The sequence below is a fragment of the Helicoverpa zea genome, chromosome 8, assembly GCF_022581195.2.
Source record: "Helicoverpa zea isolate HzStark_Cry1AcR chromosome 8, ilHelZeax1.1, whole genome shotgun sequence".
Classification (NCBI taxonomy): Eukaryota; Metazoa; Arthropoda; class Insecta; order Lepidoptera; family Noctuidae; genus Helicoverpa; species Helicoverpa zea.
This window is the reverse complement of record NC_061459.1, coordinates 954,262-981,912: the sequence shown is the minus strand read 5'-3', so window position 1 is coordinate 981,912 and position 27,651 is coordinate 954,262. Positions and strand designations below refer to the sequence as shown.

The 27,651-nt window shown below is 38.3% G+C and overlaps 2 protein-coding genes across 5 annotated transcripts; one reads left to right on the top strand and one right to left on the bottom strand.

Annotated features, from left to right (window-relative positions):
* The first annotated feature begins 136 nt into the window (after nt 1-136).
* LOC124632416 (exocyst complex component 7) lies at nt 137-14,326 on the top strand. The gene is made up of 17 exons (XM_047167253.1): nt 137-358; nt 636-801; nt 1,063-1,190; nt 1,338-1,412; nt 1,537-1,654; nt 2,062-2,273; nt 2,538-2,602; nt 2,690-2,790; nt 3,137-3,327; nt 3,935-4,099; nt 9,344-9,482; nt 9,832-9,927; nt 12,534-12,640; nt 12,740-12,846; nt 13,196-13,289; nt 13,676-13,870; nt 14,157-14,326. The coding sequence occupies exons 1-17, from the start codon at nt 311-313 to the stop codon at nt 14,196-14,198; spliced, it is 2,049 nt and encodes a 682-aa protein (XP_047023209.1). The 5' UTR covers nt 137-310; the 3' UTR covers nt 14,199-14,326.
* LOC124632414 lies at nt 14,242-26,935 on the bottom strand. Of its 4 annotated transcripts, XM_047167250.1 has the most exons (16): nt 26,586-26,934; nt 26,014-26,182; nt 25,522-25,701; nt 25,058-25,306; nt 24,668-24,791; nt 24,165-24,335; nt 23,701-23,815; nt 23,152-23,306; nt 22,639-22,824; nt 22,050-22,159; nt 21,428-21,563; nt 20,837-21,003; nt 20,277-20,434; nt 19,837-19,942; nt 17,642-17,680; nt 14,242-14,392 (listed from the first exon to the last, which is right to left on the bottom strand). In XM_047167250.1, exons 1-16 carry the CDS (start codon nt 26,612-26,614, stop codon nt 14,357-14,359), a joined length of 2,130 nt encoding a protein of 709 aa, XP_047023206.1. In that variant the 5' UTR covers nt 26,615-26,934; the 3' UTR covers nt 14,242-14,356. The 4 variants fall into 4 exon arrangements, with proteins under 4 accessions (XP_047023206.1, XP_047023207.1, XP_047023205.1 ...); XM_047167251.1 differs by lacking the exon at nt 17,642-17,680 and having other exon boundaries at nt 26,586-26,927; XM_047167249.1 differs by lacking the exon at nt 14,242-14,392 and having other exon boundaries at nt 16,851-17,680; nt 26,586-26,935.
* Nucleotides 26,936-27,651: the final 716 nt, after the last annotated feature.

Genomic DNA, 27,651 nt, shown 5'->3' with positions numbered 1-27,651 from the left:
TGCCTATTCGATTCGAACTTGGCCCATGGGGCCAGGGCCATTGGGCCATACTTGTACGATATTATTTAATAGGTTGACAGCTGATAGTAAGTAGCAGCGGCTGACAGTGACAGTGAAAACTTCAGTCAGTGTGTCTGTGTCACTGTGACATTGTCAAATTCTTTGAAAAGAAAGCCAAAATATTTTCAATACTGATTGTAATCAATTTTAATATTTTTCATGACGTGTTATATGCTATGATTTAAACTAAGGATAGCAGAGGTTTTACTAAAAGAGTACTGCATATAAGGTTCTAATATAAACATCCAAGATGTACGCCGTAGAGAAGAAATTCGAAATAGAAATGAAGTTACGAAAGGTATGTTTATACTTTTATTGTCGAATTATTTTACTTTTTATCCTTAATAGCAGTCTAATCTAAACATCATATTATACTGTTAATACGAAAGCTATCCTACAATTGATAACGTTCAGCAAATAGTACCTATAGTGATGTTTTGGGGGCGTGTCAAGTTTTTCATTAAGTATTATGAATCAGTATTCTTACTACCTATGTTCCTCAGTTCCTACAGTATTTCTCTTGGCGTACTTGCACACAGTCACATCAGAAAGCTTTAAAAAATATATTATTGCAGGAAATGACAAACATACAAGAGTTAAAAGCTGCTGCCAAGCGCAGCTCAACTCTTGCCAATGACGTGTGCAACGTCCTCGGAGCCTGTGAACAGAGGCTGCAACAGTTGGAGACTGCTGTACTGCCTCTGTATGGAGACACTGCTAGACTGCAGCATATACATCAAAGTAAGCAAAACAATTTAGTAATGCATATAGCTGTTTGTAAGACATCTAAATGTTGCTTTAGAAAATGCTTCTTAGGGTTTCTTAATTTGATGGTAACCAAGATTGGAAGTACACAATGTGAAAAAGGTAGTAGAAATTTTTAATTTGTGCAAAGATTGTTCTTCAATTCATGGCATTAGAGTTGAAAATTGCTTGCAAATGGGAAGTGGTAAGATTTGTATATCTATATGATCTTATGTTAATCCTGTCCTTTATTTGCAGATATGGAGCGCACAGTCCGTTCCCTGGACCATGTGATAAACTACTACATGGTGTCCAGAGAGCTGGCAGACCTGATCCAGGCTGGACCTCACACTAGCACCACTGAGTCTCTCAACGTTTATCTTGAGGTAAATCTCAATAAAGAGAACAGAAACAAATGATTGGTGAAGCTAGACTTTGATATTTCAAATCTTATAAGCAGATATAATACACAAAAAAAAACAAAATGTATATAAATATCTATATTATATTATTTTTATCTCTATTTTCTGCAGGCCCTGGATAAACTGGCTGATGCACAAGGATATTTCAACAAGAACAACCCACAGAGTGTTGAACTTGAAAACATTGTAAGTACTTGACTGCACTCTTTTTATTTATTTTTCAAATAAGATTAATTAGTGCTATGAAGACTGGAATATCTAGAAATTGCTTGTTTATAGCTAGACACTAATAATGTGTTTCAATCTACAGAATCAGCTATACAATACTGGTGTCTCCAAGTTGGAGAATGCCTTTGAAGACCTGCTGAACCGCAACACCAGGCCTCTGTCACCCACAACCCTCATGGACATGATACAACTGGAGGAAGGTTAGTTTCACTCAATATTCATCATTAGCTTTTTTATGGTTCTCTAGGGCTGCCTCTTATCAACTTACAATACTTATATACTAACTATATATTAACTTACAATACACATACTATATATATATTATTTGCTCAACATGGATTGGTGATTTCAGATTTTTTGTTATGATCTTTTGGAGATATTTTCCAAAATGTTAACACAGTTAATCACTCATATCCTAGTAATTATAAGAATATATAAAATCAATAGTATCTTGCACATATTTGCACTCTGGCATACAACAGATTGATAATAATTTTTTAACTGATCATTTCAACAAATGAGAACTTAACTATGTAATCATGAAAGTATAGTCATGAAAGTTTTTACAGCTTGTCTATTTAATATCTATTAACTCCATCTTCCCCAGACTCGAGCGTAGACAGCGTATCGGTAAGCACAAGCGGCAGTACATCGGCCGCAGCGCTAGAGAGCATGCGGGCGGCCGCCGCCTGGCTGAGCGCGGCCGGCGTGCCGCCCGCCGACCAGCTGCTGGCCATCCGCGCGCCCGCTGCCAAGAGCTCGCTCGTGGCTTTCAAGGATTATCTGAAATCCAGGTCTATGGCTGCGTCGCCGCTTATGGTAAGTTTCGAAACAGAAATTAAAAAAAAAATCCTATTTTTCGCCTTCTTAATAAGTTTTTTTGCGTAAGACCAGTGTATCAGAATGCTGATTTCGAATTTTGTAAGCTAACGCGCTCGATACAGTTTTAACTCAGCTGAAATGAAAAGTATAATTATATTTTCATTCATTTTGCCGGATATTAATGCTTATTATTTCGCAAGAGAGCGCATTTTTAATATGACCGAGTACGATATAATTAAAAGAGTTTGATTTTGTTAACAGAGAGCCAAAAACCACTTACATCGCACAGACAGCACCCAGAGAAGAACAAGTAGACTGCAAAAAGTGTAAGTAAAGATATGATAATTTTTCTTAAATACTTTTTACTGACCTTATCTATGAAGTAAAATTATTTTTTAATTTTCTTGGTTTAGTATTGAGAAACGCGCGAACAAGATAATGATGAAAGCATCCCAGACTTTGGAACAAACTACTGGATTCGCTGTAGGACCAAGGAAGTCCATTTGTGAAGCTTGTAAGTAGGCCATATTTTGTTAGACCAAAATAACCGATTTTTTTACAAATTATAAACAATAATAGGACTTTTCTGTCCCTGGCAATTGCAGCTTGCAATTGGCTACAGCTTATTCTATACGTCCATCGCGATCTGTTTAAACGTCCTCACTAATGTACACGCACTAACTTCGAAAAATAATAATGCTCTGGTAACATAAAAAAATGCAGCAATACACAGCAACATAATCAAATAGTTCTTATAAGACTTTATGTCTAATACATTCGAAGACAGGCATGAATCTTCTCATAAACAATTATATCTTGTGAAATGAGATTTTAATCACGAACAACTATCCTCCAACCAGATACAGAGGACAGCAGCGAAGCCCTAGACGAGTGGGAGGCGGAGATAGCGGGCACGGTGGCCGGCGCCGTCTGCCGGCTGGCGCGGCACGAGCAGCGACATCTGCTGGGGCTGGTGCCGCTGCCGAGGCTGCCCCCACTGTTGGGGGCCGTGTTGAAGGACTGCTTCACTATACTGGCCGCTGATGTTGAGGTTGGTTATCGTGATTGTGGTTACAGCTATTATGCCTACGTGCTCAAAAAAATCTAAAGTATTTTAATTTGAAAAGGTCTAGTTATTTCATTTATGAACACGGTTTTTCAAAATTACTTTTTAGGAGTGGTCTACGTCCAGCGTGTCGTTGGTCTTTTGTTCGTAATGAAGCTCTAACTAATGAAAATATTTTAGTAGACGCGCTAATATAGCGATCATCTACAAAGTTGATACTACATATGCACTGTTTTTTAATTTAATTCTAACGACTAGGCGGCCCGCGATTACTCGCTATCGTGGGTTTCCCCGTCCCTCGAGTATACGAATTTCTCGATATCGAACTGCACAGAGCGTCCCTCGTTGCTTGACGATAAGCAACGTTGCAATGACGCTGTGATCGTCAGCGTGCGCGCTGCTACAGCGAGCCGACGCCGCCGCGCCTACCACTGTCATTCGCATCATTTACAGAGTATACAAATACGTGGCCCGACGATAATATCGCCATGATTATCTCGCTCGTCGAGATGGTACTTTATGTTCGTCGACCGTCCACAATACAGCATTGTTGCTTATATGTTTCCACCCTCATGAAGTGTTGTTTGTCCAGCGTGCGTGTATGCGGTCCCGGCGGGCGGCGTCGCGCTGCGGCGGCGCGGCGGGCTGCTGGGCGGTGCTGGCGCGGCTGCAGCGCCTGCAGCCCGAGCTGGAGCGGGCCCTGGCGCCCGCCTCGCCGCAGCCCTACGCCGCCGTGCTGCACGCCTGCCAGGCTCACGTGAGTACAGCAGCGTCACATGCGCGGCGGGCTGCTGGGCGGTGCTGGCGCGGCTGCAGCGCCTGCAGCCCGAGCTGGAGCGGGCCCTGGCGCCCGCCTCGCCGCAGCCCTACGCCGCCGTGCTGCACGCCTGCCAGGCTCACGTGAGTATACCAGCTACAGTACATAGCGAGATATACTAGGCACGTCAAACCCTCGAACATTAGGCCTAGCACAATGTGTAGGGTGTCCACGACGACGACGCGACGCTGCGCTGATGGTTGGTAAAACTGTATTGTGTACCTATTGCTATATCAACAACATATTTTCGTTTTTTTGCCAATGACCAAATATCCACGGATCAAAGAAAGATGAGGGGAGGTACCATATTGACCTGCAATAGGACATTTTCAAGCTCCTTGCGGGTTCCAGGGAATGCGTATGAGAGCGCATCCAATAACGTTTCTTATGCTCCGAACGGTTACATTTTGACTACGCTACTTTCTTAGATATTCTGTTATAACATTTTTCGCTCGTCATTTTGTTCTCTATTATAATACAGATGCTAAACTAACACCTCGTTTGATGAGCTCAATGGCGCAATGGTCACCATGCCGGACGGGTTCGTTTCCCGGTTCGCTTGACATTTGTGTGATGAGCATGCTTGTTGGCCATGGTCTGGGTGTTACAATATTATTTATAAATATGTATATATGTAGTTTATCAGTTGTGTTAGTACCTATAATAATACACTACCGCGGAAAGAAGGAGGAAGAGGTCTGATCGACATATTAAATCTACACAACAGGCAGATCGCAACCCTTAGGCAATATTTCTTTTCCAAAACCGCATCCTCGACGCTCTACAAACTCATAACACAAAACGATAAACATTTTACACCTCTCAACCTAACAGACACAAACTCACAGAAAAATGAAGAAGTAATAGATGACAAAACAAAATTGTTAGAATGGAGCCAAAAGTCTCTACACGGAAGATATCGTCACGATTTATGCCAAACTAATGTCGACAAGGAGGCGTCGAACGCATGGCTTAATCGAGGCGAACTCTTCCCGGAGACAGAAGGCTTCATGATAGCGATACAAGACCAAATAATAGAGACCAAAAATTTCAGAAAACACATTATAAAAAACTTAAATAATGACACTTGTAGGAAATGCCATAGCGCCCCAGAAACCATACAGCATATTACAGGTGCATGCAAATCAATAGCCCAAACTGACTATAAACATAGACATGATCAAGTAGCCAACGTTATACACCAAAACCTAGCCCATCAATACAAGCTCATAGATTCTGTAGTTCCTTATTATAAATTCCTTATTATAAACTAGCTTCTGCCCGCGACTTCGTACGCGGATCCAGTCCCTTATGCCAGCGACTACGGAGTCAGCAAAATCAAAGATCTGAATCGTCTGATATTGAATTTTAAGGGCCCGTTGACTTGAAATCAACGGAATACGCATAACCATTAGAAACGTTCCATATATTTAATTTTTGTACTTCAACGGCAAAAGCACAGCAGACTAAACACAACGCTGCGAACTGAAGCGCAATAGGCGTGACCATAGGGATAAAAGTAGTGATTCTAATTAGTCCGCATTTAAGTTGTGTGTGATAAAAATATTGCACGTATTAAAAAAAATTATTACGTAAAAAAAATTAAATATAACTTAGATGACTAAGTCGTGGTGACTTAGTGGAAGTCGTGGTGGTTTAGTGGGTAGAGAACCAATCTCTCAAGTATGAGCGTGTGACTTTGATTCCAGGTCTGGCAAGTACCTGCCAATGCTACTTTTCTAAGTTCGTATGTACTTTCTATGTATATTTTGGATACCAATGACCGTTATTTGGAGGGGATGTTAAACTGTAGGTCCCGGCTGTCATTGAACATTCTTGGCAGTCGTTATGGGTAGTCAGAAGCTAGTAAGTCTGACCAGTTTTTGTTGTTGGGTTGAGCGGGTAACCGGGTTGTGGAGGTCAGATAGGCATTCGCTCCTTGTAAAACACTGGTACTCAGTTGCATCGTGACTGGAAGTCGACCCTAACATAATTGGGACAAAGGCTCTTGAGATAATAACGACAATAATAATGAGATATAAGCACCGCAGGACATCTGAGGCTGATGACGGGGAGTAGCGACCCCGCGGGGCTATATGTATATGTCACCGTAAGATTACAAACATCGTTAGATTACAATCTATCTCGAGAGATTGTAAACTGTCGAATTATTGTGAACCGTAACATCTGATTGCAATTTAACGCATTATTTTTCGCTATATTATAATCTATCGATGAGAAATTGTCAAATTGTCAACTGTCCGAAAGCTCTCCCTGATTGGTCAGTCTTTTTATAAGATCGACCAATCACGACCAGCCGTTCTGTTGCCATGGAGTTCCCGTAGAGTTAGGAACGAATTTGTGTTTGAAGACAAACTACCTAATTATTTTGTTTCTTATAATTTTCCAATTTCATTTAAATAAAACTACTTTTACGGATTTTATCGCGGTCGGTTTTAAACGTCGGGATTAAATAATATAATATAACCGCGATAAAATCCGTAAAAGTAGTTTTATTTAAATGTCTAATATTCGCGTAAGTGTCAGAAATCAATATGTTTCCAATTTCAATTTGTGTTTGAAGAATAAATATTTCGTTACAATTTGTTCTCTCCATATGTCAGGAATATTAATTACATACTCGTACTAAATAATAAATACTTGAAGAATTTTTGAAGAGCATTTATTTTATTTAACTGACACCTCTATTTCATTCCTAACTCTACGGGAACTCCATGGGAACAGAACGGATTATTGGTCGATCTTACAAAAAGACTGACCAATCAGGGAGAGCTTTCGGACAGTTGACAATTTGACAATTTCTCGTCGATAGATTATAATATAGCGAAAAATAATGCGTTAAATTGCAATCAGATGTTACGGTTCACAATAATTCGACAGTTTACAATCTCTCGAGATAGATTGTAATCTAACGATGTTTGTAATCTTACGGTGACATATATACCGAGTGCTCCAGGGAGAGTATACTGTCTCCCATCTCCGGCCGGCCGGAGTGAACCATGACGGGGGTAGGTCTCACGCCTCTGGCTTGGCTTGGCCGTCCAGAGTGGAGTCGCTAGAGCATGGTTAGTAGCCCTTCTCGGAGGGCAGGTGCGTCCTGGTAAGTGGCGAGTGGGCCGGTGATGCTGGACCCACAGGGAGCGCGTGATCTGCGTTTTAAATCCGCCGAGATATCCTCGCCCTTCAGCCGCTCTGACTACGACTTAATTTTTTGATTCACCATACCTATTTTGTAATATTCATTTATATACATTTCAAGTGTAGTAGGGCTCTTGAAGTTCCACATCAGGTGTTCCAGATCTTCCATTTTTATACGTCAATAGAGTGTGCTTATCAGATTGAACAAATTTTGCTAAAACGTCATACCTTTATATGCTATTGTCTACCTGGGCTCCTGGAGTTCCACATCAGGTGTTTTAGATCTTCAATTTTTATAAGTCATTAGAGAGTACTTATCAGATTGAACAACTTTTGCTAAGACGTCATACCTTTATATGCTATAGTCTAGCTGGGCTCCTGGAGTTCCACATCAGGTGTTCCAGATCTTCAAATTTATTATCTCAGCAGAAAATGCTCATCCCATGAAACAATTTTTGCCATGGCACCAATTTTGTATCTCTTATAGTTTTGTTGGTCTGTTGGAGTTCTGCATCAGGTCTTCAAGTTTCGAAGATAAATTATAGCCTATATGTTGACCAGGTTTAATACCAATACAACAAAGAAAGAATCATTGAAATCCGTTCAGTAGTTCCGAAGATTAGCGTGTACAAACAAACAGACATACAGACATGCAGACATACAGACAAACAGACAGATTTTTTTTTTGGATTTGTGCTCCATTACTGTTTCTAAACCCTACCCAATTATTATTTTTTTAATATATTCAATGTACAGACACACTTTTTTTACAGATTTATTATATGTATAGATATAACCCAGAAACCGTCTTAGAGAATCCTACAACAAAACTGTACTTTGATAGAGCAATACTTACAGACCGCACAGTACACTTCAATAGACCAGATATTACCCTAATAGACAAAGTTAATAGAACCGGATTTTTGATCGACATCGCAATACCCAATACACACAATCTTCAAACAACGATAGCAGAAAAATTAAGTAAATACTCCGAACTAAAAGACGAGATAAGCCGACTCTGGCATCTACAAAAAGTCACAATAGTACCCATAGTCTTATCTACGACCGGCGTTATCCCCAAACAACTACACCAATCACTCACCTCCCTCAATCTTCCTCCGTACACATATCACTTATTGCAGAAAGCAGTAATACTAAACACGTGCAGACTAGTCCGTAAGTTCCTACAATGCGAAATAGATACAACAAGTATTTACACCAATACACATACACACCCTGTCACACAATCTATACGACTGAACAGAAACAGTCCTAGTATCACCACCAACCCCACTGATGACTACTTGGCTTAGGCCCGTGTCACCAGTTTTGTCCGGCTAAAAGCCGAGAAAAAAAAAATATAAACAAAAATAATAATAGCCTTTATTTAACAATCTTCCTTACAATTGTACTACAATTAATTCTTTGACACCGGTACATGAAGATTGTCTTGCTGTCCAGCATAGGCCTCCCCTAGAGCTCGCCATCGGATGCGGTTCTGCGCTTGCCTTGTCCAAGTTTGTCCCGCTATTGTTTTGAAATCGTCTTCCCATCTACGACGCTGTCTCCCTTTCCTTCGTTTGTATTGTCTCGGGCACCACTCTGTTACGTCCTTACACCATTTATCCTTATTACTCCTAATCATATGACCTGCCCACCTCCATTTTAGTTTTTTAGCAAAGAGCAAAATATTTAATACGTGCATTCTGCCGGTTATGACATATGGTTGCCAAACATGGAGCTTAACTAACCATAACATACATAAGTTAAAAACTTGTCAACACAGTATAGAACGGAGCATACTTAACATTAAATTAAAAGATAAAATAAAACTTAATATTATAAGAAAGAAAACTAAAATTACCGATGTTACTTACTGTGTTAAAAAACTAAAATGTTAGTACCCATAACACAAATTAATTGACAACTTACCATGGGGCTAACCGACCGTGTGTGAAAAGGTGTCCTGGCATTATTTATTTATTTGACATTATTGAACAATGTCCATATCTCCGTGCGCAGTGTATAAAGTCGCTGGAGGAGTGGGTGGAGGGCGTCAGGTCGGACGCGGCGGCGGGCCCGGTGGACGGCACGGTGCACCAGCTCGCCGCCGCCGCGCTCGCGCACTGCCAGGCGCTCGCCAGCCATGCCAATACTATCGGTGAGAGAGAATCTGCTTATGTATTGCTATCCATTATATTTTATCGTGTTTAGATATAAAGGCGGCTCCGCATTAGTGCTTTGAAGCCTTTGTGAATGTTCACAGTTTCCTCGAGCTTTACGCACTTCCCCGATCAGGGACGGTATTGCCATAATTTCACGGCACTATAAAGATGTGGCTTTTTCAATTCTAAGAACTGCTCAGACATCACCTATAATTCTCTCTCAATTAGTCCATTTCTTTACGATTGAAATACTTAAAGTTCATAGTTTTTGTATATTTATTTTTAGTATTTTAAGTATAAAACAATGACAAATGTTTTCCCTAAATCATCTTTCATTTGGTACAGGACCAGCGCTGGCTACAGAGCCGTCCTACAACCGCGCGGTCAGCCAGCTGTCCGGAGTGCATGACAGGAACGCCGCCATGTTGGCTATTTATATGCGTAAGTTTTTTGAGTCACTAATGTTCACATCTAGAAGTTCTCAGCTAGAAAGCTAGAACTTTATTTTTACATCTCATTAAGTTACTGCAATTTGTATTTTCCCAATCAATATTGAACCGTTTACTGTAGGGATAAGGTTGAAAATCAATTACAGAAATTTGACACATTACTTCTGGAATTGGCAGAATCGACAAATATTTTGCCATAGGTAAAAAAAAAAGGTACAGAATATAAAAAATATTGTCCAGCTTCTACAAGCGCGGATCCAGCCCTCAAAAAAGGTTGTGGTCACAGCTACTAGAAAATCGGCTAAGTACCTATAAATCGGAGCATGAACATGCTCATTAACAATCATGCAAGTCGTTTATGAACTTTTGAATTAAACTATTTTCTTTTTTCTGAGCATCAGGACTTTGGCATTAGGAAAGAAAATAAACTTAGGAGGAAGTCAGACCCGATTTAAAAAATATACCGGGAGCAATCATTGCTAAAGCACCCCTATGTATGGAAAGATTGTGAGTAGTATTTTTTTTGCGCGAGCGTAGCAAGCCGGAAAAGTTTTTGATTTTGTTGTAGGTACCAAGTTATAAAACCAAAAGCGAAGACGCAGAAAACAAGCGTATAAAATTTTTGAGTTCTGTGCCACAAATTACCTAAAGAAATTATAAAAAAATAAATAATAGTTTAAAAAAAACTAAAAAACACGCTTTTTATAGAAAACCGAACTAAAAAATACAAAATAAATTTTAACGAATTTCAATTAAGAAAATAGTGTTAAAAATTTCAATGAATATAAATTAATAATATAATAAAAAAAAGCGTGGGGTGCATGGTGTCAATAGTTATAAATATTTTATTGACAGATATGAGTAGAGTGATTTTCATTTCGATAATATCTTAAAAAGCACCCCACGCTTTTTTTTTATTATATTATTAATTTATATTCATTGAAATTTTTAACACTATTTTCTTAATTGAAATTCGTTAAAATTTATTTTGTATTTTTTAGTTCGGTTTTCTATAAAAAGCGTGTTTTTTAGTTTTTTTTAAACTATTATTTATTTTCTACTTTTTTTTGTTTAAAGCTTTTCAGTGATACGAATAGTTGTCACTATCCATACAAGTGGGAAGTTCTCATCAATACAAAGTATATAAGTCCAAACGAGGTATTTTACATATTCAGTTGTCGAGTTCCATCGACTTTCTCTGGTCTCCATCATCGGGTCAGCTCCAAACCTTCACTGTTGCATAGGTCTTGTCAATACAAATAATTTAAGCCCAAACACGAGGTAGTTTACATTTTCAGTTGTCGAGTTCCCTCGACTTTCTCTGGTCTCCATCATCGGGTCAGCTCCAAACCTTCACTGTTGCATAGGTCTTGTCAATACAAATAATTTAAGCCCAAACACGAGGTAGTTTACATATTCAGTTGTCGAGTTCCCTCGACTTTCTCTGGTCTCCATCATCGAGTCAGCTCCAAACCTTCACTGTTGCATAGGTCATGTCAATACAAATAATTTAAGCCCAAACACGAGGTAGTTTACATATACAGTTGTCGAGTTCCCTCGACTTTCTCTGGTCTCCATCATCAGGTCAGCTCCAAACCTTCACTGTTGCAAAGGTCTTGTCAATACAAATAATTTAAGCCCAAACACGAGGTAGTTTACATATTCAGTTGTCGAGTTCCCTGGACCCTCTCTGGTCTCCATCATCAGGTCAGCTCTAAATCTTCACAGTTGAATAGTGCTTTTAGGCGTACACCTGAGTGTCAAGTTTTTACCCTATGTATGCCTACAACTTTCGAAGGTTGCCCTCGATTTCTCAGGGTTTCCATCATCAGATCCTGACCTGATGACTATGGGACCAACTGGCAGCTATTCCGAGTCGAAAAAAAAAAGAATCACGTAAATCGGTCTATAAACCTCGGAGTAATCGATGTGTATGTGTAACCTCCTCCTTTTTGGGAAGTCGGTTAAAAATAGAATAATTTTATCAAATTAGTGTATTGTCATCGGTCCTCAATAAATCTACAAAGTTTGAACGAAATCTGGCCGTTTAAAGTGGGTCAAAATCGCGCCCAAAGAAGTCGGTTACAAACCTACAAACATACAAACATACAAACATACAGGTGAAGCTAATAAAAAGCGTGTAAAAAAGTACTGTGTAATTAAGAAGCTGTGAGCATAGCGAGCTCAAAATTTTGGAATCTTAGAACACGAAATCACCCAAACAAGGAAAAAAAGTAACTTATGAGGGAAAAAAGCGCGAGCGTAGCGAGCGCGAAATTTTTTTGAGTTTTAGAACAAAACAGTACCAAAACAACTACAAAATTTAAAATAGTGCCTATTGAAAATAATAATAATTGTATGGTAATAGACATCTGTGTTGCTGGGAAGTTTGTTCTTCACCGCTTCTTCTTAACCAGAAAGTGCTGAAAGAGGGCGTTATGGGGGTGAAAAAGACCGTAAAAGTGTGAGGTCACAAGTCTAATAAGGTTGTGGGCATGCCCATCGTGCCCACAACGGTGGATCCGCCCTTGAGCTTCTATGGTTTGATTTGGAATCATATATGTAGTAAGTAGTTTTTTTTTTTTTTTTTCCTTTTAGGTAAAGTACTGGCACAACTAAACTTCGCGCTAAGGAATAAAAGTGAACAGTATCCAGACGCATTGAAAGCTATATTCCTGTTGAACAATACTTTATACTTACTGCAGGTAAGGCGCCATATAATATTTTTTCTTCCATTCTCTGCCATATTACTAGACCCAAATATAATACTTTACAAGATATAATAACTTATTCTTATTTGTCAGGGTCTCCAACGCAGTGGTCTTTTAGATGTATTGATGCTCGCTGAGCCGGAATGCGAAGCCAACTACAGGGACATGATTCAGGAACACAAGAATGCATACTTGCAGAGGTATTTGAAGGGCAAGAATTTTGTTAATATTAAACTAGCTTCCGACAGCGGTTTTATCTGCGTCTTATGCGAGCTATTTCTTCCACAGGGATAAAACGTAACCTGTATGCTATTCTGATGAATGAGCTATATTACTTCCAAGTTTCATCAAAATCCTAAACAGGCGTTTGCGAGTGAAGTAGCAACAAACGTATAACACACCTTTCGCTTAACGTGGCTGGCATGTTCTCAGAATAAAAGCCCCTAAAAAAACGTTCTTTTTCTATATTATTTTAGTGAATAAGGTGATGTGAAATTATTGTATTTTATGATAGGTCGTAATTTGGTAAAATATGGTTTATTGTTCTAGCTGGAACAAGCTGCTAGCACATACAGTGCTGGATGAACCTCTACCTGCTAAGTTACGTGACAAAGACAGGCAGATGCTCAAGGATAAGTTTTCTGTAAGTCCCTGTTATTCTTCACTTGGAAAAAAGTGAAATGTGTTTGTAGTAATAATATTGAAGAACTAACAAGACATTCCATGGTGTATCTGTATGCTCAACTGTGTCGGCTTAGACTGGAAGCCGATCGATTTACATATGCTTTATCGCAAGCATATGAAAATCTATCGGCTTGTTTGGAAAATATTTCCGATACATTTACCGTGGTTGGCAACATTGCAAGCAAAACTGTACAATACTGCAACACAGTTTTGCTTGCAATGTTGCCGACCACTGTCTTGCTGACACATACATAGCCACAGAAATGTAGTCCGTCTAGACGTGTCTTAAGCAAGATTTATGGTGCCGGTGAAAATTGGTCTTAATTTTTACTTTATCTGGGTCAGTCGTTCAACCGCGAGTGGGAGGAGATCTCCCGTCTGCAGCGCGGGTACAGCGTGCCCGACGCCGAGCTCCGCGAAGCTCTGAAGCGCGACAACAAGCAGGCGCTGCTGCCGCGATACTCCGCGCTGTATGACCGCGCTGTTGCGGCTCCGTTTAGCAAGAACCCTGATAAATATGTCAAGTATACGCCTGTGCAGGTAGGACATCTTAATTCTTTTAAAATATATATATATATATATTTTTCATTTCAAGACGAGAGTTGCCGCGGCCCCAATACATACAGGAATAAGGGAGGAACATGGTGGGTCAGAAAGAGTCTGACACTCCCTCACGCTGCACTCACAGCGTCTAGTTAGATCTTTAATATGTGTACTTAGTTTCAAAATGAACACGCCAAAATTAGGGTTAATTAAAAGCCTAAGCCCACTACATAATAGGAAGTTACAACAACAACGTTAGAACAACTATTTTCGCTTCTTACAGATTGCTGCACAACTGGACGGCTACTTTGACGAAGCTGCTTAAAGCATATTATATAGAAGCAGTATTAAGGAAGAATATACTAGAAAAAGATGTAATACATTATTTATTTAATCACTAGATTTATAATGAAATGATTATATAAACACGCAATAATAAATTATTATCAATAATTAACGATTATTTATGTCACCGTGGTGTGTTCACCACTTCTTCTTGCTTCGCTTCCTCTTGGGCCACTGAAACAAAAACATCGCCATAACACTTGGAATAATTATTTATATCAAAAGATTAACTTTGGCTTGCATATGCGAATTATTAATTAATTTGTTTTATTTCAAGCGAACACAGCCCAATTAGTTAATAGCTGCAAATAATTCCAAAATTTTAAAAGTATTTTTGTATGTGACTTAAAATCAAAATTAGGTTAAAAATATTTTCTGGCAATGCAATATAGTCAAGTCGTTACAAAAGTTTCAAGCATAAACATCAAGCCAAAGTTAAATCTTTTACTGTACTAATAACTAAAATTGTTCCCACTAATTAAAATGTTAACTTTTTATAGAATGTGTATCTAATATACTGTAATGAATGAATGGTCGCAGTGGCGGTGGGCTGAAAAGGGATATACGGAACTTAGTCACATATTATGACAATTAGGGATCCTCCCCTTTTATATGGGATTTTAATAGATTTGAGTTGAGTACATAAAAGTATCTTCCTGGAAAATTCTTTCGTAATTACGTAGTACTTAGGAGCTGCGCCCACATAAGACACGAAGATATGGTATTCAATTTTGAACACAGGCCTCTCCAGTGCCTTTTACTTATTCTTGAACAAAACCCTACAATTTTATGAGTCAACACAATTTCTGAAATATTCATTGCTAAACATACTCTGGTATATTCCTTGGAGGGGCACCTCATGAGTCTGGAGTAGGGCATGCAATTCCGGTAAAACAGAAATTACCGGTAAAAATTCGGTAATAAAAATATTTTTACCGGTAAACCGGTAAAACGGTAATTTTTGTAATTTTTTTTTAATGTAATATTATAACAATAAGATTGGGTAGTCTTAAAGCAAAAACTAAATAAATATGCAAAGTATAAGGTAGTAAACGTTTTTTGTGACATGGGCCGTAACAAAAAACATGTCAGTACCATCCGTACGCGATGTCGCCGACAAAATGCAAGAGAAACGGCTGCGATGGTATGGACATGTAAAAAGGAGTCACACCTGAGGACATCGGCAGTGTGAATGTGATACTCAATCTCAATATACCCGGTCAAAGGCGCAAAGGCAGGCCGAAACCGTGGTGGTTGAGTTTCGTAATGAATGACATGAAAATCTGCAAACTCGAAGAGTTTCCCTCTATTCAGGAGGATAGAGCGAAGTGGAAGAAGGAAGATACGGAAAGCCGACCCCGTCACAAGACGGGATAAACGCTAAGAATTACCGTAAAAAAATATATTTTGCATTGAAGTGAAAGCCCTTTTTTATGGTAAATCATCACATGACAGACTCTTTCTGACTAAAACCCATGTTTTTAGTAGGCGTTTTATGGACCTGGGTCGCGGTAACTCTTTCGAACAATCCCGCGGCCCCGTCAGGCCTTGGCCCTGCTGGGCCCCACTGGGTTTGCTGACATCTCCCTGAGGAGCCTGTGGAACAACGCGCGCCGCTGACACGGGTCTGTTGTCTATGCAGACGGTGGAACGATGAGCCACCCGAACTCACCGCCCACAGACCGACGCCTACAGTGGCCTGGAGTCGTCTCTCGACCTTTGGCGCCCGTGGTGTCTTCCTGGTTCACTACAGCGGCTGGGATGAGAGGTGCTACCAGCAGTCGCTCCGCCGTCTCCTTCTCGAGCATGACTGCTTCGCAGAAGGAGGCGACGGCTTCCCATTCCCTCTAGCTCCGGACTATGGCTTGAACCAGGGAAGGACGCGAAAGGTCGCCGCTGCCTATTGCCTCGACGACAACACGGCGGTACCCTTCCTAGGCAGTGCACACCTGGACTGTGTGCTCCACCGTGTCCTCAGAGCTGCCGCATGGTGGTGAAGTAAAAGCCCTTGCTCAGTAAGGTCATAGAGAAGGTAAAATAAGCATTAGCTACATTTGTACCTAGTATGAGCTGACAGCTATGAGGAAAAACAGAATAACCAAATGAATACAATGTGTTTAGATTTTATAAATTAAAATGAGAAAGAAGATTTGTATCGAACCTAGAGATAGTTAAGGACACACAAGTTTACTTTCCCAAAAAACAGCAACTTTAACACTCTTACAATACGTAATGTATGCAACATTACATTATATTCAGGCTACATAACAAAGATTTGACGTTAAATGAACAATTGCTATATTTTATCAGAAAAACGTAAAAACCGGTAAATTACCGGTTTCATATTATTTTTTCCGGTAATTTAAAACTCGCAAAAATGGGCGATTTACCGGTAAAAACGAAACCGGTTAACCGGTATTGCATGCCCTAGTCTGGAGGTCAGAGACTTAAGCTCTGTAATAATTACAAGTGTAAATCCGCCACTGGAAGACCCACTTCTGAATATTCGCTCCCAAACGATGAGAGCGTTGTTACATTTTGTCCGCCATAATTGCCAGAGGAAAAAATATATGACAAAATATCATTTTGGTAGAATAAACCACAAATATCCGAATTGATAACCTCCTTTTTGGAAAGTCGGTTAAAATGGCAATTTTATGTCGTCCAATGATGACTACTGGGTGGCGTATCAGGCAGCTATCATTAGAAGACGGCGGACAAAAAGCTTGTCGGCTGTTCCCATTTTCTGAAGTTTTAAATGGAAGTCAATATTATAAGTAACTTATACAATCAACGGAGGGATTACTTAGTTATATTTTAGGTGAATTTGATCGTTGTTTCAGTTCTACATAACACAAAAGGTGAAATATAAAAGTTTACAGCAAAAACGATTTAGCTTAAAAGGTAATAAATTAACAATTAATAACTTATTAAATGATGTCTTAATCAAGACGTATGTGGAACTGAAACAGCATATAATGGTTATTGTATTTATAAAGTTACATGTGCAGTTGATTTTACAACAAAAAATAGCAGTCCACTTCTGATGTTACTGGAACATATAGGCTTCTCCGTTGATTGATGTTAAATAGTAGTTCGTGAATCGTGCGCCGTCTCAAACTCACATACATTCAGAGATTAGTTACGTAGTTCTACCAGGAACAATGGCTGAGTAATCATAAATATATAACGTATAATTGCAGGAATTTAGTGCCAAAATATAGGTACTTAATAATGAAAACAAAAACAAATTCGAACGCAACAAAAAGTAGAATACATCTGCATCATATATCGATGAAGCATAAAAACACAACTTTTACTTAAATTAAACTTTAAGTCCTTAGCTATAAGGTACAATATCCCAGTAGAACCAGTCTAATCTCTGCAATGGCACGTAAGGTCGGCACAGTATAACCCTGGTACCTTGGCGGTGTGGTCGCGTGCCGGCCGCTCCGCTTCACACTAACGACAAGATGTCCACATGTGAAACAAACAAACATCCGAACGTTCCTTAGTACTGAGCGTAAGGTACCTGCGTGAACTGAAACGTGACGTTTAAAATGTGCCTACGATGACTGAAAGAATCCTTAGGGTGACCATTTTAGCAAGTGCCTACTTTTTATTATGAAAATATTTAGTTTATTTTCGCAGAATTTATTTCCAACCACTTTTATATTACTTTAACCACATTTTTTTTCTTATAATGCGATTTGATTTTCTAATGAAGTAATGAAATATCTCTTATGTTAGTAGCCTTTCACTATTAAATAAATGCTTCTTTGTCTTCAATTTAATCATAAATATTATTTTTTATTACTCTTATAATAATGTAAATACATGTCATTTACTTAAATACATACTGAGGTATTACTATACTTGAGCTTACAAGTTATAATTGAAATAATAATATTCTATTCGATTACAAAACTTTTGCCGTTCATTATAGGAGTTACACGACTTGTAACGGCTAGCTAGTTAAGTAACAAATTAATAAAATATTAACAAAAAACATTTAAGTCGATAAACCCACTCTATATAAACTAAGTTTCGAGTCGACAGGGACGAACTCGCGGCTTTCTTTTAAACTGAAAACAGAAGACAAACAAACAAAAAATAATTTTGCCTATTCATAAAATATATCATCTACTAACTGTTTTGCCGCGATTTCACCCGCGTCTCGTGAGAACTACTGCCCGTACCGGGATAAAATATAGCCTATTATACTCGGGAAGAGTGTACCTTTCCAACAGTGGAAGAATTTTTCAAATCGTTCAGTAGTTTCGGAGCCTTTTGGGGTACAAACAAAAACTAATTCTTCTTTATTATTCTAGCATAGATTTGAAGAAAATTGTTGACAATCACAGGTTCGATTAATATGGATAACCCTACAACTAGTAGCGACCCGTGGCTGTGTCCGCCTCACCTCAGTAAGGATCACTGGCGGTTTGAAGGCACATTTTAAACTCTGTATCAGTTCGTGAATTTCTCATGTTCCTGTGGAAACACCTGAAAATTCAAGCCGTTTCAGGCAGAGGAACATTAGTGGTTTACTTTTAGAGGAGAGAGAAAGATGGCGAGCTTTTATTACAGGGTTATTATTTAGCGAAGGTCTGTGATTAAATTTATATAACGTGATATTGATGTTAAGATAAGATTTTGGGAAACTAAAATGGAGCTAAAAATATTGTATTTGCTAGGAAACTGCAGCATTACAGGAGAAAATTCCTTTTACTGGTCATGAATATTTTTACAATCTTTTATTGCTACTTGCACTATTTGCAAGTAAGTTGTAAGTACGTCAATTAATTGGTGCAAGGCAATGTTTATATAGTAGGTATTTCGCTAAATAATAGAACCTGCAGTAAAGTGTGTATCTTTCTCTCTAGATCAGATTAACAAAACAAACTTACATAACATACATGATACCCGAATTTGAGCGAATAAAACTCGACATATCCACGTTATGCCTTTAGTTCACACTCAACACGACAGATGTCGGTAGTTCGGGCATACTTTATACTCTGGTTCCGCTTCTTTTCGCTTAAAAAGACGTATATCAATCGATTTTTGAGACATCGATACATTTTGGACTATTTTTATTAATATAATCCGCACTTCCTTGGCCTAATAGTTACGAAGAATGGAGTTTGAACGCTTTCTACCGACCGCTGCCGTTTTGAATATAATCCACAAGAATAGCGTGGATAGGCCAAATACGATGAAAATGTCGCGATCAACTTTACCAATACACCGCCATGGGGTTGTTTGTTTGATTTTTTCCCACGACGAGATATAAATTACACGACTCTGGACCAAAGTTTTTTCAATATTTACGTACGGGAATCGAACCCGATAATTTTAAATATCTTACCTTACTGTGTAGCTAGCACAAAAAATAGCATTTCAATACGCTTGTCGATACAACGCGACAATGCGAACCATGAAATATTTAAGTTTTCATCAATTTTCCGCTCAAAGGTTATAGAAATAAGTCACAATTTGCTTTGTATATAATTTTATTGCTTTTGTGAAAACATTAAATATCACATGGTATAAACTGTACCTTAGTTTTCTGTAGTGGCGAGTTTTTTACGTTTATGTTTGGATCGTTTCTTTACCTTGATGGCTTGAGGCGGAGATTTCTTCTTAGACTGTGGCTTCTTAGACTCCTTGGCTAGTTGGCTCTCGTACGGGGTGAAGGTGCATGGCAGAATTCTGCGATGTCTGCGTGGTTACAATTAAACATATTTGGACTGGTAATTTAAATTAACATTGTAAAAAGAAATCGGTTCCTTTTACGAAATTAATATTATCCAGAAATTGCATACATGTACTGCAGTTGGATGGTTAGCCAATCGTTGAACTGTCGCATCTTAAAACGGCCTTATTTTTGATAACGGGTCTAACTATGATCCGACTGTGAAACATGGGTTGTGAAAGTATTTACTACTTAGATTATTTAAGTAGTTGAACTGCTTGTATGCCGCTAAATAAATATATTTTTTTAACAATTGTACCTTGTAGTATATGTCTGCGGTTAAAATTATGCAAGACTCACTTATGATAAGGCAGCAGTACGTCACACAGCACAGGTGCAGTCTTGACAGTGTGTGCCTCATCAGCCTCCACCAGCTGTGTGCTGTCGAAGCTCAGCCGCAGCTGCGGGGTGACGCTAGTCGCAGGAGACAGCAGGAGACAGTTCGGCCCGTGACTTTGCTGGAGAATACATTTTGGTTATGTAGGCTGGATGATCCGAACGCTGGTACTCAACGGCATCCCGTTAGACTGGAAGCCGACCCCAACATAGTTGAGAAAAGGCTCGGGAAATCATAAAGCTGGATGATCCAAATAATGGGTATATAAAGTGAATACAAATTGCAGATGTTTATCATGTTTTTTTTAACTTATGATGGTAAGGTGACATCTATTATCATATTTAAGCACTTTTTAAAAGGATACATACTTAAAGAAATTATAAATTAATTTTATATTCATATTGATTTTCAGCGACATTTAATTTATAACTACATTCCAAGATCTACAGATAAGTGCCTAATCAAATGGAGTATTGGGTCTATACTCTATTTCAGCAGACTCTAAGTATAATATCTGACTAACCTCATGCTGCAGGATATAGTCTCCTGGCAGCAGGCCCTGCAGCTGCTGCAGCGCCGCCTGCACGGAGCCGAGTGCTTGTCTCCTCAGCTCCGAGTGCTGCTGCTGCAAATCTTCAGAGGTAAGGCTCTCGAAGGTCGCCACGTCGCCTGTTTGACCGTCTATTCGAGCTGTAGATAAAGGGTACTCTATGTACTGGAAACTGTTACATCGGAACAAGGATAAAACCAGCTTGTTGAGCCAAATAAAATAAGGAAGTTAAGAGAAAGGTTACTTTGGGCTAACAGAAAGGCTTTCACCTCACTTAGTGTGATGGCTTTCATCAATCACCACGTGGGAGCTGAGTTATTATATTGAAGGCCCCAACATTTTACTCCTGGCTTTTTTATGTAACGTCTCACGAAAAATTACATATATAGCTACAAGTGAAGCTAATATAAGCGTGTTAAAATACAGAAGCGCATTTATTTTATCGCGAAAACGATATTTATTGAGACTATATTTAAAATTGAAGTTGCGTATAAATTAAAACAAGATTACGAGCTGAGTGCAGTTCTGTGGTACATCGTCATAAAAATATTTAAGATCACTTGCCATTAAGTACTGAGGCTTGTTTCCTAAGAGCGAGCGAGAGCGCGATGCTGCGCAAACTGTCAGCGGATTGCTCGCTCGCTCCTAAGTCCATCTGGTATTCTGGTAACGGTTCTAGTATTATTTCACCTGATTTATCCTGCAAAAAAAATTAAACACTAAACATAATATCAGACTAATAGTATAATGACCATAGTTTGAGAATGTGTTTGTTATTTTTTTTAGCTTTAGCATATAATTAGTCACAAAATACATATTACTAACTATGTATGTAAAACTTAAATATCTATACAGAAAAGAGGATTTTGAATTTCTATATTGGCTTAATCAGCAAGCTGAAGTGGCAGTGGGCTGGCCATATTAGCCGAAGAACCGATAACCGTTGGGGTAAACGAGTTCTAGAGTGGAGACCACGCCTCGGCAAACGTAGTGTAGGACGTCCTCAGGCACGGTGGAGTGATGACTTGCGCAAGACGGCTGGCAGGAGCTGGATGCGAGAAGCCGAAAATCGATCTCAGTGGCGTGCACTTGGAGAGGCCTATGTCCAGCAGTGGACTGCGATAGGCTGATGATGATGATGATTGGCTTAAAAAAATATTAAATAATGGTAATGTAATTGACTTACCCTGGTTTTATGTGCACAATGTACGATAATGTCATGGTGTTCATTGGTCGCCTTGTCCCTGAACTGCCATCTTTTGTACGAACGACGTGGAGGCTGCTCGAATAACGTGTCTGAGATAAAACAAATTATAGTTGCTTTATTAATGGAAACGAATAAAAGATAAATAGATGGTGTTTAGTATGTTTACTAAGTGCAATGGTTAAAATCAAATAAATATTAATTATACTTAGTTGGTTCAGTCTAAATTACGACGGAAGGAAAGATGAGCGCAGATGCCATAAGGCCTCGGCCTTATGGCATCTGGAGGTGAGGAGTTTTCTAGGTAAAAAAAATAATTAGCAACGAGGCCTTCGACATTTGATACATCTCTCGAAGATATTTGGGTTTTAAAAAAGTGGGTGGGTGGTATCTAAGAAGGCGTATGGAGGACGGAGCCAGTAACGTGCTTCATCCCCCGAAATCCTGCAATTTGACAACGCTACTTTTTTAGAAGATTTTCCATCATAACATTTCCGTTTGTCATGATCTCTATTGTGAACACGAGTTATAGTTGCCTGATCATAAAGATTTTAAAAATAATGTATAATACCTTTACAAGTGCAAGTATAGACTCCTATATCCCCCACGTCATCGCTAGCTCGCCGGGCGGCGGCGCGGGTCACGTGGCGCGCGGCGGGGGAGCGCGGGCTGGCGGCGACGCGCGGGGAACTCTTGATGCGTTTCGACTGCCCCTTGAGCAGAGATGATAGTGGCAAGTCCATGTCGGTTTCTTCTCCTGAGTTATAGAAAGAAATAAAAGATAAATCAATACGAAAATTAAACACATTTTTTAATATAAATTCAGTAAATTTGTACGGTTGACCACTGGCCAAAATCGTTAAAGAATTGTCTATAACAAATTTTCAAAACTTAGTTCACCCATATAAGACCAAAAATGATCAATCAAACAGAGTTATTTTGGGAAAATAAATCATTTCCCTTTTTAACTCATTTATAAAACTAAATAATTATAAATACAATTTTCTAAAAAAAACATTAGCCAAAAAACTACAACATAAAACTCGACACTTCACAATAAAACAAAGAGACGACATAAACATACCGGCATCGATATACAAGTGATGGTCCTCGTCATCACTCGTCATCTCCACGTCAGTTGTAATGGCGGCCGCCGACACGTCGAACTTAGGAGACGATGTGTGTTTCTTCTTAGATTTGTTCTTGCTGTTTTCTAGTACCCTCTCTTTTTCTGATGACCTGTTGAGTTATGTAGGTAAGTGATAAATGTTGGACAATATTTCAAAACATAAATATTTCTTTCAACAGTATTTAGGATTTAAAAAACACAACACGGCTTGATCGATGTCTTAACGAGATAAATTATGTTTCTAATTAAGAGTTTATTTAGAGGTAATTAAGATGATGTCAATTTCAGGGAGCCATTATGAATCTCTAAAAATAATCATTATACACTTCATGAAAAATGTTTTCAGTACTCTATGAATGTTAGGCACATCATTACAGGCGGAACTTGAAGATAAACACAAGATTCAACATTTCTTTGTCTTATTTTTAGGTAAAGAAAGCATTTGGAAGAAGATTTAGGCAACAATTCTTTGAATGTAATGGAGCGTTGAAAGTTGTGACTCACGGTATAAGCGCGTGTTCGAGCAGATGTCTGAAAGCTTTGTATGTCCTGACGGGCGCAGCCTCCTTGTTCACGGAGAACTCGCTGCCCAGCACCACCACATTTACTGCCTCGCCGTCTGTTTGTTCACAAATTAGGTAATCAATGGTAGGTACCGGCTTTGGCAGTCGTTATAGGTAATCAGAAGCAAGAAAGTCTGACAACCAATCTTAGCAAGGAGTATTACGTGCCCAAGGTATCAGCGGTATTCGGTTAGACTGGAAGCCAAACCCAATATAAAAAGGGAATGGGAAAAGGCTAGAAAGATAGTTGGTATACTTGCAATTGACTTGTTAACTAAAAACATAATTTGTACAATATTATACATATAAAATACAACACAACACATTTTTAAAAACTTATTTCAACCAAGTATGAAATAATTACATATTTAGCAAGATATTAATATAGCTAGTATACACACTTACCAGGCCCAACAGTATTGCAGACAGACAGCGGCAACAACCAATGTCTATTCCACTGCACTAAACATTTGAGTGCATTCTCACTGGCGATGTAATGCGCGCCGTTGTTCAGCGCGTACGATGCTAGCTCGCGGTGTATCTCCGTTATAGGTAACATTGATACTGCGTCTTCATCTACAAGAAAAATATATTTATGTAAAATATGTAAAGGAATAACTTTCCTATCATGTCTTTTAGAACTACTTTTGGAATCTGCAAACAAATATAACCAGACATCACTGGTCTACTGGACTGATCACCACGACTTTGATGGATGGATGCCTTAGATAGCTATGTTCTTAATGATGGGTTGATGGATGGGTCGGGACGGGTCCTACTAAAGGAAAAATTTAAGACTGTTAGGCCAGTAACATTTGTAGATTAGACCTATTTACTTAGAGACATGCAATAACGATTAGAAAGTCTTACATTAACTGAATAGGTGTAAAATTACTTGTTTAACTTACTTGGCAATACAATTTGGTAAGGATGTTTATGGCAAGGCTCGGGTACAGTGCAAGGTCTGATGATGCTGAACACCTTTGTAATTTTATCTGGAACCTGTACTTGTGCCATGTCGGACAGGGGGACCTGAAAGATACAATACATCATAAGAAATTGTTTGAACAATTATCAAGTAGGTAGTAAAATCTGTAAAAATCAAGCTTGTCAGTGAAAGATATAATATTAAAAGAAACAGTAAAAGTGAAAGAAAGAAGAGATTATGTACTTTAATCAATTTAAATCACAAATAAGCTCAAAGGCTTATATTTACAGAAAATTACTTATTTCTGACTTACAATCAACAAATTAAATCCTCAGCAAAAGCTCAGACCAAAATAATGACCAATACTTACACTAATCAGTTCCTGTTTAAGCACTATTTCACAGTTACTCTTGGTACTTTCAAGAGGTATCTGTGCAGCGATATCATAGTTCTTAGGCAGTGACTGCACACGCTGAGCTCGTACTTTGTACTCAGCTTCATATACCGTCTCTATGGTAGGTTTGGGACGTAAGGCTCGGATACAGTGGTCCGTTGTCCAGAGAGATTTGGCCCATTCCTTGTACTCTTTTTGTTCTTTTAGGTATTCTTCTTTTGCAGTCTGAAATTGTGTAATATGGTTAAAAAAATATTGTTGATTGCAGAAAAAACTTTTTGAGTGGATCAAATTAATAAGTCAGTTATATTTATAAATGGTGCAACCTACTTTTCATGATACCAAAGTAAACCTTTTTTACATGTGATAAAATTATTAACTGGTTATGTGACACTTAAATAAACTTATAATTTTTCTATGCAATATTTTAAATTACTAACCTCAAATAATTTTATATCATTCCTTGTAGGTTTACCAATAAAGAGATCAGGTAAAATGTGAGGATTGTCTGCACTCAGCACTTTGAGGAACTGCAGATGCTTGCGGAAGTCCATGCTGGATAGCTTGGGGTATGCCGGCACTTGTCGGAGACATGGCACGAAGAGTTTGTGCTTCTGGATCTAAAATATAAAACATATGAAGGAAGATTCGAAGAATAACTTAAACCTTTTTCCTAAAAAATTTGTAAGTAAATGCACAGGTTAGATCAGAATAAATTTTACGTTATATTATTTTTACAATACAATAGGTAAGTAAGATATTTGTAGTTAGATCACTTATTTACTAATATGAGTTTGTTTCACATATCTCTTACTCATCATCATCCCAGCCTTTTTTCCCAACTTTGTTGGGGTTGGCTACTACTACTGGACTAAATTAATCTATATGGAAATTAATTAGAACATAATAGAACAACACAGAAGTGTACTCACTTGTTTATTCTTAAATATCTCGTCCCAGTTTATCTTATTATGCCTCTCTTCATCGTCAGAGTCACTGGACAGCAGAGGGTCAAGGAACTTGTTCCTAAGTATCTTCTCTGTGTTGCAGTTGTCTAGATCTGCCTCCTCCACAAAGTATTGGTCATGCACTGAAGCACACCTGAAGTAAACATACACTTACTTTTAAACAGCTTTACTTTTGAGCAACTTGGTTTTGAATAGCTATAGGTAAGGCATGAATAGATAGGTGTCACCTCATTATTTGTGTGTTGGAACATTATAGCAAGGTAGTGACAACTTAGATGTTTAGTACCACAGCCCTAAGACGACCCACTGCCCATATTTAACAATAATATAACTATTAAATTTAATGTTTGAAAGTGGTACAGGTAACAAAGAAATTGCGTGGAAACTGACTGTCATGGATGGCATATTATGCGGCGGAATGAGGATCACGTTGCAAGTGTAAAGTATTAATGTAGATTTCAACTTTCTTATTAAATTCTCAAATACTATTTTTGGAATGTTTAGAAACCGGTAAAAGAACAAGAGATCGTGCTTACCAATCAAACATCCTCACATGTTCCATCATTTTTGAGCAGGATTTTGCAAACTTGTAAGTTATAACACTAATATCACAATAGTTACACTTAAATTACATCACAATAATCATATTTCTTTTAATTTTTATTCAACAATCATCAATCAATACATCGCGTCGCACATGTTTTATTTTTTGCTGTCAAATGTCAATGTCTTTTTTTTTTTTTTTTTTTTAATTTTTAATGGCATGGCGTTCTAGCCTTTGTGCCAAATCTTCATTTTGATATATATATATATATATATTTTCCTTTGTTTATTTATTATCATATCTTCTGTTTTTCTCATATTTTTCCAATTGTATTTTTAATATATTTATATAGCGGCATAAAGCAGTCTTTTCTTTGCAGCAATACGTTAAGGCGGCGGGATTCAATATTTGTTGACATTTCATCATTTATGTCTATTCTATTCCATTTTTGTATATGGCAATCCGTGTCGATGACAATTTCGACGATTCTGCCAATGACAAGTGGGATGAGAAGCAAGAAGTGCTTTTAATTAAAATAAATTTAAAAATATATATATATTGATTTAAGATGGTGCTGTGGCCGATCTTGTGTAACTTAATGTGTTAGTAGGACGGCACTGAAACAAACAGAAATATATTTACATATATAAAAACAACAACAAAATGTTAGTAACACATAACATATAATATATACCACAACCATACAAACTGTGGCCTAAATATAGGCCACAATTTATAATTTAATATTGTTTTGATTAATGAACATCAACAGCATCAGGAGCAGTTCTGGACAGGAGTGGGATATGTCACAAAGCTCGCTTGCAAGGTATTAGCCTTTGGAAATGTCAATGTCATTATAATATTAATTGTGCTGTCAGTCATTTCTCTGGTTAGATTTCTGTCGCATTCAATTTCATAATATTTGAAAGAGATAGGTAAAAACCGTACATATGCTTAATGTGCTGCTTGTTTTGGTTTATCTGGAACGCACTCTATTTTTTTTTCTTTTTTTGGTCTGCTTACAACCGGCCGATTATAATATTTTAGCGAAGACCTCC

Coding starts and splice junctions, on each gene's coding strand:
- LOC124632416 (XM_047167253.1), top strand. CDS start 311: ATGTACGCCGTAGAGAAGAAATTCGAAATAGAAATGAAGTTACGAAAG. Junction 359..635: donor TAGAAATGAAGTTACGAAAG/GTATGTTTATAC, acceptor ATATTATTGCAG/GAAATGACAAACATACAAGA. Junction 2,603..2,689: donor ACAAGTAGACTGCAAAAAGT/GTAAGTAAAGAT, acceptor TTCTTGGTTTAG/TATTGAGAAACGCGCGAACA.
- LOC124632414 (XM_047167249.1), bottom strand. CDS start 26,614: ATGATGGAACATGTGAGGATGTTTGATTG. Junction 25,307..25,521: donor ATGATATAAAATTATTTGAG/GTTAGTAATTTA, acceptor ACACAATTTCAG/ACTGCAAAAGAAGAATACCT. Junction 20,435..20,836: donor ACTATATCCTGCAGCATGAG/GTTAGTCAGATA, acceptor TGTATTCTCCAG/CAAAGTCACGGGCCGAACTG.